We start from the raw sequence: 20344 nt of genomic DNA, 5'->3' as shown, positions 1-20344 counted from the left end.
AAGCGAAAATTGGATTTACAAGTGACAATTGGAGAAGGCGCTCCCATCAAAGACCCCTACGATATGTTTGCCGAAATACAGTTTAAAAGCGCTCTACTTCTTATAAGTGAACTATCGCGCCCACTCGATTTTGAACCCTATGTCAATGGGTTAGAGTTACAAATAACATTCCAAGAAAAAACTTTCTCGATAAAGTAGTTTAAAAATGGAATAAGGTTTTAAAAGGTCTTGATATTATACTCTGCGTAGAGATTTTCGAAAATGGAACTGGAGCGTCAATATCTAAAAGTAGTGAAAGTAAAAAAAAGATAATAATGACTAGTAGATTGGACAGTACTAGTCATTGGAAAAAGCACAAAAACACCATATTTATTAATGTTGCTTTAAAAACTGACTGTTTTTCTTTAAAAACAGGACATTTTTAAAGCAACATTAGTAAATAATTAAAGATTGTGTTTTTGTGCTTTTTCCAATGACTGGTACTGTCCAATCTACTAGTCATTTACCTTATGTAAATATTATGTGAAACTATTATTTACTATGGTGGCCGTAGTGGCTGTCAAAAGATAAGAGAATAGGATTCAATTATGACATATTATGTTTTATAAATACAAATACAATGCTCTATGAATGAGCAATTCAGTTGAAAAACAATAATTTCATTGAGAAAGTAGAACAACTAGAAGCAATATTGCTGCATATTGTCAGGCAATTATTGCTCAAAACAGTCTGAATATGCCTATAGATTCTCTGAACGGTTCCAGAACCATCAAATCTGATAACAAACACTAGGTAATGTAATTTACAAAGGCAATCAAGCTGCCCGCATTGTTGCAGTCCTTCAAAGCGGCAAAGGAGCAGCCTCCTTAATAATTAATTGCCGCTTAAGCGTGCTGACGTCTTGCGTCAAAGGGGGACTAAGAGCATAAGGGGTATTACCCCATATAAAACATCTAGACTGGATGCTAGTCTAGACTAAGAATACGTAATATGTCTTACTTGGATCCTAGTAATAGAGTTCATTTTAGTAGTGTTTTTATTTTACTGCTATAATATTATGTTCAGCACGGCTTCCCTTGTGCAAAAACAAAATGTAAAACAGTAATCGTGCTTATACCCTCGATAAACAATTGCCCATATCCTTTCCCGTGGTTTCTATGTCTATGTTAAATTTTATCAAAATCGTAGTTTCGGTGGATTTCGGTAAAGTAAGAAATCTTACTTTACCGAAATCCACTTTGATTCAAATGAGACTTTCAGTTTGTTTTTACTCAAAATATTACATAATTTTTAATTCTTAGTAAAATTATTAAGTTTTACGTTAAAAACTACTTGTTCTAAGGACATCCCTATTACAATGCATCATCAATTTGACTAATGGATATTAAAACCGTGACGTTTCGGTCAGGTCAATTATATCTGAAGAGGGTCGGGAATCAGGATATTAGTCAAATGAATACGTCGCGATTACGTCCATATCTTGATACGGAAATTGAATACGGAATCAATGATTTTTATTGTTTGTCTTTTTCTTCTTTGCACTTACCCTGTTCGTTTATATATATTCCTTTATTCTTTTTCTAGATGACATTCGCATCTCTGTTGCGCCAAAATTCGTTTATCGCACGGGAACCGTACATTTTTCTGGGATAAAAAGTATTCTAGGTTTGGTTTCACGGGACCCAACGTATCTCCATACCAAATTTCAGCAAAATCGGTTCAGCGGTTCGGGCGTGAAGAGGTACGAGACAGACAGACAGGGAGACAGACACACTTTCGCATTTATAATATTAGTATGGAATGGATTTAACAAGAATCTAAGGACGTAAATTTCAAGTTGACGTCTACATATTGTATTTTAAGATTTTATGCAGGGCCTTCGTGTTGCAACACTTCGTGTTGTCTTAATTATGATGGACAATATCAGATGATCACGATAGATGTTCGAATTCATCTTCAACTGCCTTTAATCGACCTCGATTGCGTATACCGTCAATCTGTACAATCTAGTGAACAATCATGGCTATCTAACTTGGAAAACGTGAAGAAGCCTTCATCCCCTACGATGTGAATGAAAAAGGATTGAGTAACTAACTCAATCCGGCAGTTGACAACTTTTTTAAAATAGTTTTAAGCGCTTCAGTTGTTTTAATAATACCTGTAAATTAATATTTTATTCATTATTATGCCCTAGAATGAGTAAAAAATTATTTTAAATACTGAATTCAAAATATGTCACAAAAACGCGGCATTATGGTCACGGATCTTCCACAGTGCGTTTTTCGCGTAACTTTCTGCCGCGCACTGTAAAACTCTGGAATGAACTGTCACCAGCAGTATTTCCAGACCGATACGACCTGCAAACCTTCAAGAAAAGAGCGTATTCCGCTTAAAAGGCCGGCAACGCACCTGCAGCTCTTCTGATGTTGCGAGTGTCGATGGGCGACGGTAGTTGCTTACCATCAGGTGACCCGTTTGTTCGTTTGCCCCCTTATTTAATAAAAAAAAAAACTTGATGAACGATGACGTCACACACGTCATCGTTCATGAAACAAAACAAGCGTAGACAGAGCAAAAGTGAGTTAAAGTGTTTAACCTAACAACTGTCAATTTTGTTTGACACTGAACGATGACGTCACTGCTTCAGATTAGCGTTTCCAATCACGTGACTTGCAGTTAATAAATCCATTTTTTTTTCAATGTAAAATAAAATAAATCAATAATTATTTTTTCGTTATTTGTATTGTTTTAGAGTTTTTATCAATAAATCTATAAAATTTAATAATTATTTTAAAATTTTAAACATACTGTCAACTTCCGGATTATTTTTCATCATGCAAGTTGAAAACACGTCCGTCCGTTGTTCGTAGAGTCCACATCCTGAGGATGCTCCGGTGTTGGGGCGAAACGCGCGTCGAGGTTTTCAACTTGCATGGTGGTGAGATGCCTTACACGAATTTGCTAACATTATTTCTTGTTTGGTCCATTCTTTTTCATAGTCGAAAAAAACAGCTCTCTGAAGTTTTACTGGCACTACAATAATAATGATATCTTTGTAATTCTCAACTGTAATTGGCAATCAAAGTAATATTCATGGAAAAAAATTAGCAAAAATGTAAATCGGCTTTGTACAGAATCTCGTAAGCTCAATAGCGAGCGACGAGATCATAAAACCTCGCCACTAATTAAATGCTCCGAGATTTGTCGCTCATTTAAAATAATAACGAAACTGAAATTAAATTACAAAGTCTTTTAAAAGAAAGACTTAGAAAACTTGTGTAGTCTATGATTGTGATATCTAAAGTTTTAAGTATTTAAACCTAGTTTATTAAATAGCAGAACTTTGTATTTAATTGCCCAAAAATTGAGATAGAAAGATATAATAATTATTGAAGGCATAGGTGATAAGTAATAACTTATAAGTATACGTGCGACTTATGAAACAAAAAAAAAGGTTTGACTGTTAACAATTACTTTATAAAATAATAAAAAATAATTACAAAAATGATATACTACGCGAATTTTTATAAACTTCGTGAACGAGGCGGTTTTTACAAACCTTGATGCTTCATAAAAATTGGGTCTTCATCACAGACCACAGTATTTGTTTCACGTATTTGTACACACAAATACATAGACCAAAAATAAAATATTAAAAAAATATCCACAGCCGAATATATAACCTCCTCGTTTTTTGGAAGTCGGTTAAAAATTATAACCCATCTTGATTATAGTCGAGGAAAGAAACTATCACTTAGCACCAAAACGAAAACATGAAATGCATAAAATTAATTAACAGACCTGAAACGGAACATAGGAATAGTTGTAATTCATCATTATTCCAGACAATTTATCAAGCGGTTGGCTCACTTGCCCGGCATAACGAGTGGATTTCCACCGAATAATCCCACGAACCGACGAATCACGTATCGGAATTCGAAATGAGCTAGAAATTGAGACGGAGGACTTCTACATGGCTATGAAATTTAACTTTAAAATTGTACAGCCCAATGGTATTCTAGATTTGTGAATTTATATTAGGAATGTAAAGGCTATGTTGTATTATGAAACATTTTATTAAGGGGGCGACTAACCCTAAAGTGTCGATTTTATAATTCATTTTTATACTTACTTGAAAATAAGCCCCGAATTGTTTCATTTTCTAAAATTAGATACTACATCATATTTCCGAGAATTCGATCTGAGCAAAAACATGATATCTGAAAATTTTCTCGATAGAAAAAAAATCACAAAGATGCATCTAATTTTCACGAATTTTTCATTTATTGCTATAACCGTGCATCGAACTAAGTTAATACTTTAACACGTTGTATAAAGTTCTATCATTGAGAGATCGACCTAGCGGATTTTTAAAATGTTGTATATTTATCGAGTTATTGAGAAAAAACTAATTTGGCGATGAATCCGCGTCATTCTTTTTCACCTGGCATATGAAAGACGGGCGTGAGAGAGAAGAAGAAGAAGAAGACGATGTTTGATTTTTGGGGTTAGTCTTAATATTTTCGTAATGGACATAATGCTTTTTTTTTCATCAAAAACATCATCAAATATCAAAGATATATAATAAAATGTATGTTTATTTTTTTATTTTATATTTAATTCAGGCATCTTGGCCCATATTATAAATACCTTACAGACTAACATACATACAATTATACTAAAAAACTAACACTAAGGCGCGACGTGTTCGGAAGTCGTCCTCGGAACCTCCTGTAGACGACTGGCCGATTGCGGCCAGAACTCCTCCTTCTCGAAGGTCGGTAGATGGTGCGTCGGGACTCTCACCACAAAGGAGCTAAAATTCACTTTGTGGTTTGTATGTGAAACTTGTACTTGATTTGACATATTGTGCTACCAGTCGCCACCTATAGTTTCGGCATGTTATGCGTAACGTCTCAAGTCCGAAACTTGCGTTAATAATAATATCTATGGACGCTTCACACCACGTCAGTCTGGCCCCGTGGTAAGTACCTGAAGGACTTGTGTTACGGGTATCAGACAACGGAAATATATATAGTACTTTTTATTCTATACATATATTTGAGATTTTTATATGATATTATATGATACACATATTTAATACACATCCATGACCCAGGAACTTTGAAAACTTTTTGTTCCTTTGGATTCGAACCCGCGACCCCCGGCTTGAGCTACCAACAGCCCACCAACTGAGCCACAGAGGTCGTCTAAATCGTGCGTTGTATTATTTACTTCGCATATCTTGATACCTATAACTCCAGCACGTTCCCTACTACTTGGAGCTACACAAGTCTGACGTCAGGATTACGAGGGCTTATTACCGACTCTATCATATTTCAATTTACGGTCGTCACCCTCACTACGACCGTCAGTCGGGGGTAATGCGATGCAGCGATATAAATCAGAAAAAATGTCTCATTATAATCGATATGGCAAATGATTTGAAAAAGAAGTGCGTAATGATGCATGTTAATATAAATGATCTTGCTCATATTATGGTACTGTCTCTCTTTCGGTCTGTTACCTTTTTAAGGTTAAATAGCTGAGTTACTTTTTTTAAAACACTATATGACGTCTATCTTCACCACGTGGTAATTTGTTTATCGCGTGATTCCTGCGAAGGAATCGTGCATTATTTTAAAACAAAACTAGAGTTTCCTAGCCAGCAATTCAATTATTTACATACTTATACTATACTGATATCAGTTTAAGACTACTTTCGCGTTTATCATGTGGATGATGCTTATATTTGAAACCTTTGAACACTTATCGATACATCAACATATTCCGAAATTAGCATATCAAAATTCATGTCTTATGTACTCGCTGTTATACAAGAATTTTAGCATGGAATTAGATAAGTCCGCTACGAAATGGCTGAGGATAAGAGCGGTCCTAGTCTTGTACAGTTTTGTCGCTATCTCGGGGATAAGGAGCCTAATCACCAGTCGTGGCTGTATCGAGTCGAGCGCGGCGTCCCCCAGGGTACACTTCTGGGGCCACTTTCTTTTTTGGTCTACATTATGCGGTAAGTGTGTCAAATACTTTCGTTGTATCTTAATTTTTATTGGTCTGTGCAATGTTAAGGATTTGAGACACGTGATTTTACCAAAACGAAAATAATGTAACAAATTTGGTTTGACAATTTAGAATTTTAGTATGGCTAACTGAGTCCAAAGTTTAACTAAAGTCCAATAATTCCAAAAATTAAAACCAAGAGGGCTTTTATTTCGAACTTGATTTTCAAGGACCGATTATTATTAAATATAGTATGAAGAAAATTAAATTTCGAACTAATAATATTCCTATTGAAATATTATCTCCATTCTCACTTACAAATACGATAACCTATTAAGTCTCGCGAAGTTATCGACCTTAGCCGGTAATAGAGTCTCGCACAAACTTCTGTTCACAAACTATTTGTAATATAAATTTATTGTCCCGTGTTAAGAACTAAAATTGAACATAACTTTAATAAAACTTGAAAATGTATTCGGCCGAAAAACGTTCGAGAAATCAAAATGGGGAGGAACAAATTTATTTAGCGAAAAGAGCGGGGTGTAATGAGATAATATTATGGCCGGATCCGCTACCACTTCACGCCGGAAATACCGGAAAACTGAGGAAACCGACTAATGCTAAATTCGAATTTTAAATCGAAAATAGAATTTCATTTTATACTTGTTTTACGCGTCTTGGCATTTCACACTTTTTTCCATACTTGATTTTCTGCTAAAGTTTACTTAGATAGGACGAAATAGTTAATTTCTACCAATATTGTAGAGTTTCTGGTTTTAAAATATACTTAACAGTAATAGCAGTACACATACATTATTTTACAAAATAAGGATACTATTAAAATCAATAACATTTTTTTCATTTTCACCCCTTTTAAACCCCCCAACAGTATTTTTACGATTGAATATCAATTATGTCAATCAATTAACTGCCTTTCGATATAATGGACATCATCATTTAATCCTTTAATAGCCATATGTTCACCCCCCATTGTAAATGCAACACAACATCTTAATCATTACGCCTCATAAATTTCTTGAGTGATTGGGGACAAATTGTTGGGTCAAAAATTTCCAACTATAAGTACTGGTTTATTTTTTGACTTTTTTGTCTATTTTGCGCATTTTTTCTTATATCGATTAATAGATCTAAAAATGTATCACTACATAATAAAAGACTGGAGTTATTTTGATCAGTAGGTAGTTTCTGTAATATATTTTTGCATGTAAAAAACATCTTATACAAGTTTTAAGCCGGTATCGATAAAATCACATAAAAAATCAAATATAAAGTAAAATTATGTAGTTATTGAACATTAAAAAATATATTCTGAGAAAAATTTCCATAGCTGAATACAGCATCGCATAAGTTAATAGTAGCGTCGGCCGCGGGCGCGAGATCGTAGGGTTGTCGCTAACGAGATATTAAATAAACTTTGATTTTAAACTTTATCTTAAAAATGATAGCATTTTCCCAAAACTTAATGCTGAAAAACGATTTCTGAGTATTTACTGAATGAATATGAGTAATTGGCATAATTTTTGAAGTTTTTACTTGTGGATTAATTTTGTTGTTAGCGAAGCGAATTACATAATATAAGATTCTGAAATCTGCTTAAATTCCAAAAATTGTTTTATTAATCGAATCACACCATAAATATTTTTTTACTTAAAAATATCAATATTTCAAAAATTTATTTGATATAAGTATATAGTTTAATAACAAAACTATGCCCTTCAAAATTAGTCACGAGTGGCAACCCTAGCGGGCAGAGATAATGAAATTGTGTACAGGAGCGCAACGAGGCAGGAGCGTGTCTCGGGCAAAAATCCACTTAACAAATTGCTGTTGATTCGAAGGGTTCTGGATTGTTGCTCGCTCTTGCCGCTCTTATACCACTCTTACCGGCGCGTCACTTGAGGTGGTAAGATAGTCGAACAGATTTATACTACGACGAGCTTTTGCCCGCGGCTTCGCTCGCGTTAATAATAATTATTATATTATACAAACTTTCATCCCCTATTTTAACCCCTTGGAGGTGGAATTGATCAAAATCCTTAGTAAGCGGATACCTATCGGATACCTACGTCATAATGTCTACCTGCATGCTAAATTTCAGCCCGATCGGTCCAGTGGTTTGGGCTGTGCGTTGATAGATCACCATGTCAGTCAGTCACCTTTGAGTTTTATACAGGGTGTAACAAAAATAAGTGATAATACTTTAGGGTGTGTACGTGTTCCTTGTAGAGAGTTCACTGTGAAAGTAGCAGCGCTGAAAGACAATTTTTTTTTTCACTTTTGTATGGGGAAACTCGTGACGCTCGGGCTCTTGCCCATACAAAAGTGAAAAAAAAAATTCGTCTTTCAGCGCTGCTACTTTCACAGTGACTTCTCTACAAGGAACACGTACACACCCTAAAGTATTATCACTTATTTTTGTTACACACTGTATATACAGATTTAGATGATAGAGGTTAAAATTAGGCAATATATCTAGTAACACAATAATAAGGGATGAAATGAGAAATGCAACATAAAAATTAAAATTAAACAAAACAGGTATATTGAGGTTGATCAAAATAAATCAAGTTAAGACCTAGTTATTATGGCTGATAAAATGTATATTACTCTTTATACAATATGTTTTATCAAAATATATCACCTCACGTTTCTATCTAGGCAAAATTGCCTTGTACTAGGTATAGTTAAGCAGAAAAAGACTCAAGTGGAACTCTTAGCATGTTATTAATTATTTAACAAAAAATACGCATTAGTTAGCTATTACAACGTACATTATACAGTCAATTATAGAGGTAGGTATATAATAATATTATGTAAATGAATATTTGGTATTTTGGGAATAACCCACCTACTTAAAGGGTTGTACATCGTAAAGTACGAGTTACGACTGTTACATAAATTTACTACACTATAAGCTATATGACAAAACACACAAAATATATGACACTTGTGACTAACTTTAACTGTATTAACGTGAAAGGGTTAACAAATTAAACGCTAATAAACACGCAATACAACAACTTAACCCTAAAAAATGTTTATTTTAATTACGAGTACATACGATCCATTTACTAAATCAACCATTACGGCATAAAATAATGAAGGACGTGAGTGGATGAACCATGTAACTAACATTTTACAACATAAGAACATATTATACTTATTTTTTCCCTTATAATTTAAGCAAACCTTGTAACTAACCCACTTCATAATCTAGCTTATATATCTAGCCCTACGAATAATAAAAACTATGGAAACATAACTCCCATACTATTACCGTTTTAAATTTGGTTCCATTCGAACTGTCATGTAACGTCAGCCTTTATACCGCTCAAGGCCACTGTGGCAAGGAAATGTGGTAAGGTACACTTTTTTGACAAGTATTTTGGAGCATGTTTTTTGACGGAGTTACTCTTCCTTAGTTTTTATTATTCGTAGATCTAGCAGCTACAGGTAAAAGCCACAGTTTTAGGGTTCCGTAGCCAAATGGCAAAAAACGGAACCCTTACATATTCGTAATGTCTGTCTGTCTGTCTGTCTGTCCGTCCATATGTCACAGCCACTTTTCTTCGAAACTATAAGAGTTATACTATTGAAACTTGGTAAGTAGATGCAGTGTGTGAACCGCATTAAGATTTATACAAAAATGGATTTTTAATTTTAATAAGATAAAAATTAATCAAAAACCTTTTAATTCCATAAAAATGAACCTTCTTGCTACTGTGGAACCTTTCATGGCCGATTTTTTTTATTTCAAATCATTTTCCCGGTCTTAAAGCCTCCATTTATGCAAAAAAACGACGTTATTCAAATTGTTAGTTATGTGGTTCATCCACTCATGTCTTCAATTAACTGTATCATTTTAGGCCGTATAAAAATGGCGATGCAAAAAGTAATGAATTCTGCCTTTTGCACGCAATTGCACTGTTTCAATTATCGCATTAGTCGTATGTATGTGTTGTATGTTTGTATGTGTATGTATGACATGGGCACGGTTGATTAATTGTTGCGATTTCATGTCATATTGGTTGCCGAATATTGGTTAATAATGTTACATAACTTTTCTCTTTTAGGAAGTGAATTACATTGTTTATATAAAGTTAATTTTAGACTTTAACTCAAAAATACTTTAAGTTAACTTAGTTGTAAAATAATATTAGTTTATATTTGATTTATTAATGTCATCCAAATCTTGGGGTTGTAGTCAATGGTTAATATAACGTTTGTTGTCACTTGAGAAGAAAATGGAGAAGAAAATGAAGTCTAATTTGATCTCGTGCCTATATAAATCCACCACTTCCAGATAAGTGTCGGATAGGCTATCCACAACTTAATTTGACAGTAGACCTACACAAATTTCCCTTGCAATCCTTGTTTATAAGCCATTTTTTGCAGGTCTTTTGAGATTATTATTATTGTTGGAGTAAGGTGATTTAGGTGATTTTTTTTTGTATTAATTGCTTTATTGAACTCTTGGCATCAAAATAAACTAATTATTACATACTTACCATGCATAGTTTTTATGAAATAACCCGTTTATTAAGAGATAAAAACACAGAATTTTGATGAAATTGTGGCCTCTTAATTAAGAAAATGAAAGATAATTAGAAAAAACTAATCTGCGCATTTTGAAGATGAGAATGTTGAGCTCATTATGCGCTGAACAGATTTTTAAATTGTATTATTTATTGCCATAAACTAAGCGCACAAACACAACTCGAAATTACATTGGGCACGAAGAGCTGTTTTTAACGCTTGATTTACCTAACACTATCCACATATATGAACTTAAAAAAAATAACTAGCTATTACTTATATTATACGCAATAATAATATTTAGTGTTATTTTACTAGTTAATGTTAGTTTGTCCAAAAAATATATATACAAAAATGCGCAAATAATTCGCAGCGAGTGAATTTTGCAAGACTGCGGCCTTAACTATGTTAAATTCTACATTAAATTAAATTTAAGGAATAATTCTCTCTAAGTAAGGCCGCAAAATCAAGATCATCCTTAGTTGATGAATTAGATGTAATTACCTTGTTGACTGCGGTACCTATTCCATTGTAGAGAACTTTTAATTGAGCATTGTCATACCCTTGGATATTGGCTACCATGCTGAGCTATTCAGGGGGTGGAGACAGGCTAATCAGGCTGACAAATATCGTTTCAATAGTGAAGGTAGGGGTATGTTTTATTTTCTTTTCGGGGATTCAATTGAGATAGGCGTCTACCCGCTCGCTCGATATTTCCAATTTGGGGTCGAAGTATAAATTATTTTTAGACGGCCTCTAAAAAATAGATGAGGAATGTTTTTGTTTTGAGGATATGGCGAGTTTTTAATGTATAACTGGATGACTCGGTCAAATTCATATCACTTCCCTAAATTTTCACGAATATTTCAATACTAAAATTAGCCAGATCGTTTAAAACGTTCTCAAGTTCTCAAGCGAGATTTACAAAAATTAAACTTCATTTTTATTTATATAGACGATTAATTTTCCTCTTTTCTTTTTCCTCTCTCTAAATTACTACAAAGTTTGTAAGGTAATTGTGGATGGAGTATTTGGGAGTTGACATAACCCGACCAAATTAGGTATCCCCGCTATTGATTTTTCTCAGTATTAAAAAATATCATCATAAAAGACAATCAATTCTGACAGCCCTAGCCAATATACAGTTAGTCAGTTAGGTAATTCAAATTCATTTATTTGTATTTTGAAACAAAAAAGTCATTGGCGGGCTTTGCGAAGTAACTTTTGCTGTGGAAGTTGATTGAGAAATTTTAGAACTTGATGCCTTTTGTTTTTACGTAGAATCTGTTTTTTCGTTTATGTTTGAATATTTTGTTTATATTTAAGTTACGTTACAGTTGACTGCTTTGTGAATGTAATAGGGAAACCAAAAAATATTATTTCTCGTGGTTGATTCTATTCCTCGCCAAACTTTATCAAAATCGGGGGCTGCAGTTGTTTTGAATCTTATTCGATGCAAACAAACTAATCTGCAATCGTCATTATTATCATTTAAATGAGTATATAATATCAAGTAGCGAATAATTTCGTCGTTACACAGCCGCAGTCTAATACATAAAATCATACACCGTTTATGAAGATAAGAGAACTTACCTTAGCTATTTAAACTATTTACTCAGATTTTCTGAAGGAATCTAAAAAAAACTTACCGATCGATGATGACAGGATCTGATGGAGTTTCGTTCCTGTTGCCACAGCTTTTCTTGTCACAGCAACGGCTAAAAGAAATGCAACAATTAAGTTTACTGACCTTTAAGATTGCTTTGACTTTGTTTTATTTTGGGTAGATGCGACACAGTTGTATTTCAAATAACCTTGATAACACGGCAGCGTTTCTTCTTTACTCAGACGTAGGTTAAATCAATCTTAAAAGATATGGCAGGTCAAAATATACAGTGTGTAACAAAAACTAGTGATAATACTTTAGGGTGTGTACATGTTCCTTGTAGAGAGTTCACTGTGAAAGTAGCAGCTCTGAAAGACGAACATTTTTTTTTCACTTTTGTATGGGCAAGGGCCCGAGCGTCACGAGTTTCCCCATACAAAAGTGAAAAAAAATTTTGGTCTTTCAGCGCTGCTACTTTCACAGTGAACTCTCTACTAGGAACACGTATACACCCTAAAGTATTATCACTTATTTTTGTTACACCCTGTATAATATACAGAAGTTATTGAACGAGTGAAATCTTAGTGACACGTGATGCAAATTAAATAGCCTCTGCCTAAATTGTACCAAAAGTATTTTAATTTTCATCAACATTTAAATGTAAATATGCAAATACACCCAACTTTAATTGTTGTAGCATATTAGTACGAAATGCACGCATAAAAATAAAATAAACGGAAGCGTTCTGCGCCCTGCCGCCTCGACGCAAAGGGCAAAGACATCGAAAGGACAGACTCCCTAGGGGCTCCACCCCCGAAGACGCCAGAGCGGGACAGATATACAAACAAACGAAACAAAACATGCGTCTAAGGTGGATTTTAATTGACAACACAGACCACATCACACGCTTGAACCATATTGCGTTCGAAATAAGGCCGATTATAATAATATAAGTTAGAGACGTAACAACCCTTAACAAATGACTAAATTAATAAGGACATTCACTTCTTTGTTTGAGAGTTTTGTAATTACGCACTTGAACGCGATACGTTTTAACTGCTTTGTTTACGCTGATTTGTGAATGTCTTAGTTGTTTTATTGTTGGTAATATTTAGTAGGTATTACTAATTAGGACATATAACACATTAGAAAAGCCTAGAAGTGCAAAATGTGATGGCTGATAGTGACAATAATGCTAAGAAAGTCTTTCAAAGATTTAACTTTATTTCAGTTGCACACTACTAGTAATTTTTCACTTTTCATTTTATAAATATTTTAATAATGGCAAAGTTCGTTAAAGAATTTAACGATTTATCTTATTAAAAAAAACAAATCGGCATTTAATACAAAGATACAAAATAAAAAAAATTGCAATACATTTCTTCAAATTGTCCCAGTTAGTAACTGGTTATAGAACTAAATATAACTATAATATTTTGTAATAGATCGTTATGCTAGGTATGATAAATAGAAAATGGCTGTCAAACCCACACGTATTGGCTCATAGATCATAAATATTTGTAAGCAAAATCTTCGAATAATGACTAGGCATATTTGGTATATCAAATATTATACTTTACAAATTCTAAGAACGCGCTCCTGCATAAGATTTTACAGTAAGAGCATTTCACACTTGCAACGTGTTTAGATTGTGGTAGTATTTTACACTTTATTAATTGTTTCTGTGATGTTATTAAAATAGGCTTATGTATTAGTTACATTATAATAGCAATTATGCAGTTATATAAATAATAGTTAAAAATTTCCAGGAATGCCAGAGACCAGGGTTGATTAATCCGTTCTTCATATTTTGTACCATCAGATAAATTGATTCATAGGCAGATATGGCGGGACCTCTTTATTTGGTCAGCTTAGGGACGAAAGCATTGTTTTTATGAGCTGGGAGTTATTTAAAAAAATAATGAATCCAGTTCAGGTAAAAGTAAATAATAAATATATATTATCTACTGTTGGCAACTACTGTTGAAAAGTTTCATGTCATACCGCAGCGGCTGTAAGTATGAAAGACTCTTATCGTAACAAAAGGTTGTCATAAAATCATAACCTTCTGGCTTCTTCGTTACAGTCGGATGTTAATTCTCACCTGCACATCACCTCATGTGTCAGTAGAACTCGGCACATCTCAGGATTCTTATCTTGGCCTTCGTACACGATCGGCTGAAAGTAACATATTTATTAGGGTCAATTTATACTAGCGTAGAGTCGAAGCGCATCGAAGCGAATTCCCAAAAACTGAACATAGAAAATTCAAACTTAACTCTAGAGCGTAACGCACACATTACTTGTGCGAGACCGATCAGAGTTGGTCGGGCGCATGCGCAGATGCGCCCGACGCGTGAGCGCCTTTTTAAATTCTCAGATGTAATGTGTGCGTTAACGCTTTGGAGTTAGGGTTGATTTTTTAATGTTCAGTTTTGGTAATTCTCTTCGATGCGCTTCGACTCTGCGCTAGTACGAGTATAAATTGGCCATTAGTGTTCAGAATATATTGGCTATTGGTGATATTAAGCCGGCCGCATAGACACGTTTTCTGTATGTGATTCCCGAATTTATTTTCCGTATTCGGAAAACCGAAAGCATGAAATCAGTAGAAAACACATTAACTGCCGCGGAACACGTTCACATTTTTATCCGTACGGAGCGAAGCGCACGTACGTTTCCAGTGCAAGCGAGCGCGTTCGCACGTGAAAAAACGAACGTATGCGCTAGTCTTACGGAATTACAAATACGGAAAACGTACGTATACGGCCAGCCTAATAGCAGGTTATAGGCACCATCATCACCATCATCGTTGACCAGGTAAAAGTGTTAATGTAAGGAGCTTACAGCACAAAAACTCTTGCCTACCTATATCATTAAGAAAAAAGAAAGAAGTTAAAAATGATGGTACATCTACTAGATGTTACTCGCAGCACTTCACGCAGTAACATGGGAACCGTACATTTATTTTAAATAAGAAATGGTCTATACTCTATGTCTTTTCCCAGAAATAAAACAAGATACATAATATCAAAGACACGTATTATGAATCGATTCAGTCGTTTAAGCGTTTAGAAGTAAGTAACAAACATACTCGTAATTTTCTTATGTATACTACAAAAAATAGAAGCTATTAGTAAAAATCTAAAATCCTCAACTTATTTAGTATTCTAATTTCATTATATTGCCATGAAACTTAATACGAAATGCATCCAAAACTATACTGATTAGGCCAGATGATGGACTCAGATTATATTTTAAAGGGTGAATAAATTAGTGATGTAAAGTATGAGTAAGACAAAATATTATCTTATCTTTGTATCTCTTTTTAATTATTTTAATTTGTGTAATATTATAACAACAACCCTTTTTGAATGGAACATTTTGAGGGTCACTTAAGCCTTGCATAGCCCCCGTTCTGCTTATCGGACTTGTGGCGAATTTTGTGTCTCACATAATGAAAAAAAAAAATTTATGGCACTCAGAAGCCCTCTTAATGCAAAAATAAAATTCGATAACAATAATTATGAATGGTACTTAAAATATTACAAAGATTTTCGGCGTGTAGCTGAGATGTTTCATTCCATACTAATATTATAAATGTGAAAGTGTGTCTGTCTGTCTATCTATCTGTCTGTTGCCTCTTCGCGCTCAAACCGCTGAACCCATTTTGCTGAAATATGGTATGGAGATAGTTTAATTTTTTTTTGAGGACATAGGATACTTTTTATCCCGGAAAAATGTACGGTTCCCGCGCGATAAACGAATTTTGCGTCATCTAGTGTTTCATAAAGTATTAACTAATATGTTATGTACTATTATTATTTTGTAAAGGCTGTTTACTAGACCAGCAAAATATAATATAGAAAATGAAGCCGCTCTAGCCAGACCGAGTGCGGGTTATAAAAGTTATATGAAAAATCCGGCCCATTGCGCTCTGTTACAATGTGAACGTACCTTAAGTTCGCATATTTAAAGTCTAAATATACCAGCCTCCCCCACATTTAGCCACGTGGCTGTATCGTTTATCTATTAATATCTAATTACTGGTGCCCGACAGTAGGGTACTAATCCTGATTGAGTTCACGTTAATTTTTGCAACATTTTAGGGTGGCAACACTGGAATATGTTGCTAACTGTTGATATTATGTTGCAAGTTTCCAGCTTCCAGCGTTGAGAGAAGATTTTCTAATCTATGTTCTATGCAAGAAAAATATTAGCAATATGGCGTATATTACTACTTTCTGAAATAATGTAGGGTTGGACAAGGGTGTTAAAAATACTTAAAGGCCCATCTCCACTTTAGCCTATGATGGAACACCAAGATTACCACAACGATTGAGAAATTGATCTTAAAAACTCAAATTCAGTGTAAAAAATAGTAAAAAGTTAATTTTAATAACCAGTAAATGAAGTTTTAAAAATTGCCACATTTGCTAGCTCTTAAATTCCCCGGCGAAAAAAGCAACAAAGCCTTTGTTGCTTTTTTCGTCAGTGACCGTTTTCTTGGAGTGCGTGAAAGGACGCGCGGGGCGGGGACGAGGCGCTCGCGCCACTACGCCCTTACTCCGCAAACTCACGTATGCGTCATTGCACTGTTTTTTGTTTAAATTACTTTGTGTTAACCGTAAAAGGGAACACACAGGAAGTATAAAAAATGTTTTACATTCTTAAAAGTATTTACCTGGAAAAAAGACACTATTGCGTCTGTGGCCTTTTTCCACGGAATCGTCTCTTAGTACTAGTACTAGGGAATCGTTTGCCCTAATGGCTTTTGTTGCCTTTTTCTATGTACGAAATTTATTTCTTTAATTTTTCTTTAGTTGAACAGTTATTATTGGAAAAATTATTACATGAATTTGCCTTTTATATCCTAACCATTTCGAAAAGTATATAATTGAAAGTTTATAATGTTTTGTTTTAATTTTGTTAAAAAGCCGCAGTGAACTTTGTGGCTTTTTCCGCCGTATAGAAAAATAATTAAAGGTAGTGTGCTACAAGAATATTTAAATATATAATAATATTCCGCAATATAATTTGAGTTTTTTTTTTGTATTTTTAGGATCTAGAAAACGAAAACAGTCCCCGGTGCCGTATCGAGAGTGAGTGTAACGAAACTTTTTTTTGTTACCATTTTTTTTTGTTTATTGGACGAACTGTGAGTAACTGAACGTAAGGTAGGAGGTAGGAGGTATCCAGTTTTGAAAGTCTACCGTGCCTTCGATAAAATTTAAGGTATTTTTTTTCCTCTCTCCCACTCTCTCTCTCGAATCTCGTCTCCCACTGACGGACCCTTATGACAGTTGCTCCCTATTGCCAGACAACTTATACCAGTTACTTCCCACTGCCATACCACCTTAAAGTGTAATACTTTTGGCATTTTAGGGAATAATTAAGGGTGTCTGAGATGAAATGCCTACATTTCCGAAAGAAGTAAGAAAAAAAGCGCTCTACATTGTATCGAAGGCTAGGTAGACCTTCAAAACTGGATACCTCCTAAACGCGATCGAAATTCTATAGTTGCTGTTTGTTCATACAGGAAAACTTTCAGCTTTTATAAAATGACAAAAATCTGTCTATCGCTGGCTCTTGGATAATCTAATAGTCATAAAAGATTGCTTGAAAGCAATCACAATAACTATTGGTTCTCAACCCTGAAGGGTTGAGAATTAGTATTATAAAACGTTCCATATTATTAATTTAATATATTATGTTTTTTTCATATACCTATTTATATTGTTTTTTTTTTGGTTTACGTACCCAACGGTCAAGACGGGACCCTATTAATAACACTTCGATGTCTGTCTGTCCGTCCGTCTGTCTCCAGTCTCTCTCTCAAGAACTTTTCACAGATTGAGTATATCTTCTGCCACTATAACAATAAATACTGAAAAAAAATATATTTAAGTGGGCTCCCATACAACAAACGTGATTTTTTGCTATTTTTTGCTCCATGTCAATAATAGCAATAGGCGAGCTTTTGAAATGTTCCGTTCTACTTAGGTATACTTTAATAATAATTGACGACAAAATTAAAATAAATTAAAAAATTATTATACAAAAAACACACATTTTTGGCTATTTTTACTGTATAATGGTACGGAACCCTTCGTGCGCGAGTACAACTCGCACTTGGCCGATTTTTCAATGTGGTTTTAAAAAGGAAATTCTTTGATAATGATCACAAAAAAGACACAAATGCTCTTAAGACCCCGTTGAATCCGCACAAAAAAGGCATAACGTTACTTGTGTCTGATGAGACTTATTTTACTCCGCCGAAAAAAGAAATAAGGGACAAATCTACCCGAAATATTAAATTAAACGTCTCATTCAAAATTTCATAGCAACCGCTACGTAGTTATGCGATAATTTCATCATTAATCTCTAAAAGTTGTCTAACAATATTTTGAAATAAACACAAAAAACCTTCTCCTGTAAAGTAGGGTTTTTGCAACAGCGCTCTTATTCGTAGGATACGACGATATTCTCGAGCTCTAAAACGCAACTCGTAAATAAAAAGGATATTTTGTGTATTAACCAAAAAAACTTTTTAATCATGAATATTTTACAATACAACTTAATATTATTTCTATAAAAATATGGTATACAATTACAAAAAAACATTTGGTAGCACATTGCAAACCATATGTGCACCACAAGTAGTGATTACACCCTGCTTTGCTCACAAAGCGCCAAATTGAATATGAATTATTTGAGTGTTAGCTTCTTTTGTCCGAGGATTTTGGGATCGGGGGATATTTTTGTAATAGGTAAGGGCTATACAAAAGTATTTAAGGTCTAAACATAAGGGTCCGAGGCATCAGGTGTAAAAAGGGATTCGGCTAATACCCATGTAGTTAAATCATGACAATAACTAATGAAGAATATTGGAAATTACAGTATGTTGTATAGGCAAGGGGCATATTATTTTTGGGTGTACACTGTACAGTGTATGAGTGTACCATAAGATTTTAAATGTATCAATATTATTCTGTTCTAGCATAGATTTGTGACTGTGACCAAAGCGAGACCAATTTTTAATCTATATAATATAAATACTTAAATTTTTATATCGGTGGCTCACTTGAAATATTTATTGGATCTTGTCCATTTTATTGTAAAGAAGAAGTTATACTTCCTAAAGAAGTTTATTTAAATAAACATCACATTAAATATAAACAAACTCATAATTCATAATCTTTATTTGCAAAGTTAGAAGACTAACAAAATATTCTTATTATTAAGTAGCAGCAGTATGAAATTATAAAAAAAAGTTAATAATGAATCACCAAAACGCTACCTTAATCATAGTAAAAATGTTAGTAAACTTGAACCGCCTGATTAATCCAGTAATAGTGGGCTGGAGGCCAGGCGTCCCACAGGAGGCGCCGCGCCGCGCCATGGGATTCAATCTCATGGGAATTTGTGGGGGATTAAAAAAAATTCGCTACCGACTTATGATCTCCTAGTACTTCTTAATTAGTTGCTACGTTAGTGAAGTAATTTTCTCTTAGTAGTATGGTAATTTTCTCTTTCATGATCTCAATAGTACTGGTTAATTAGTCACTGCCTTCGGACTTTTTTGTATAGTAATTTTGGACTTACTGTACTCGTATGATATTCTAGTACTTTTGATTTAGTTGCTGCGTTATGTACAGTAATTTTCCAGAAAGAATTCCAATTTTCTATTAGGTTATATTGCTCGACTGCGCCAGAAGAAGGTATATGTTTTTATAAAGTATGTAGGTATGTAATATCGTAATATTATGTATTATATATATCTTGTTTGGCACGCTCTGCAGCCTGACCGGCTTGATGGGTTTTAACTTGAAAGGTGTCGTTAGATTCGTGTTTACTGAAAGTGATACTGGGTATATGAAAATGCAGCCAGGTTTTTTGATTTTGGGTCAACAAAAATATAGAATAATGTAAAATTATTTATATTTAAGGTGGTCGTTTAATGACATTGACGGTGAAAACGACCTTAAATAAATAGATAAAAAATCTTCTGTTAAATATCCTTTACTTCGCAGTAAATAGTCAAAAGCAGACGAGCAAGTTTAAACAGACACGTCAAACTTATAACACCCCTCTTTTTTGTCGGGGGTTAAAAAATGTTATAACTTAACGATACTTTCTTTTCACACTTTAAAGTTTTTA

The 20344-nt window shown here is 34.0% G+C and overlaps 1 protein-coding gene across 7 annotated transcripts in view; it reads right to left on the bottom strand.

Moving 5' to 3' along the window:
• Positions 1–20344, bottom strand: part of LOC121733820 (transcription factor collier) — a 63235-nt gene that overhangs the window by 24776 nt on the left and 18115 nt on the right. For all 7 annotated transcript variants that reach the window (XM_042124200.1, XM_042124197.1, XM_042124198.1 and 4 more), the window contains exons 6-7: positions 14289–14362; positions 12228–12296 (exon numbers count right to left, since the gene is read on the bottom strand). In XM_042124200.1, the coding sequence (XP_041980134.1) occupies positions 12228–12296; positions 14289–14362 (143 nt within the window). The remainder of the gene's footprint in view (positions 1–12227; positions 12297–14288; positions 14363–20344) is intronic.

Source organism: Aricia agestis, chromosome 14 (assembly GCF_905147365.1).
Source record: "Aricia agestis chromosome 14, ilAriAges1.1, whole genome shotgun sequence".
NCBI lineage: Eukaryota > Metazoa > Arthropoda > Insecta > Lepidoptera > Lycaenidae > Aricia > Aricia agestis.
The sequence above is the reverse complement of the archived record's forward strand: the minus strand, read 5'-3'. Positions and strand labels throughout refer to the sequence as shown.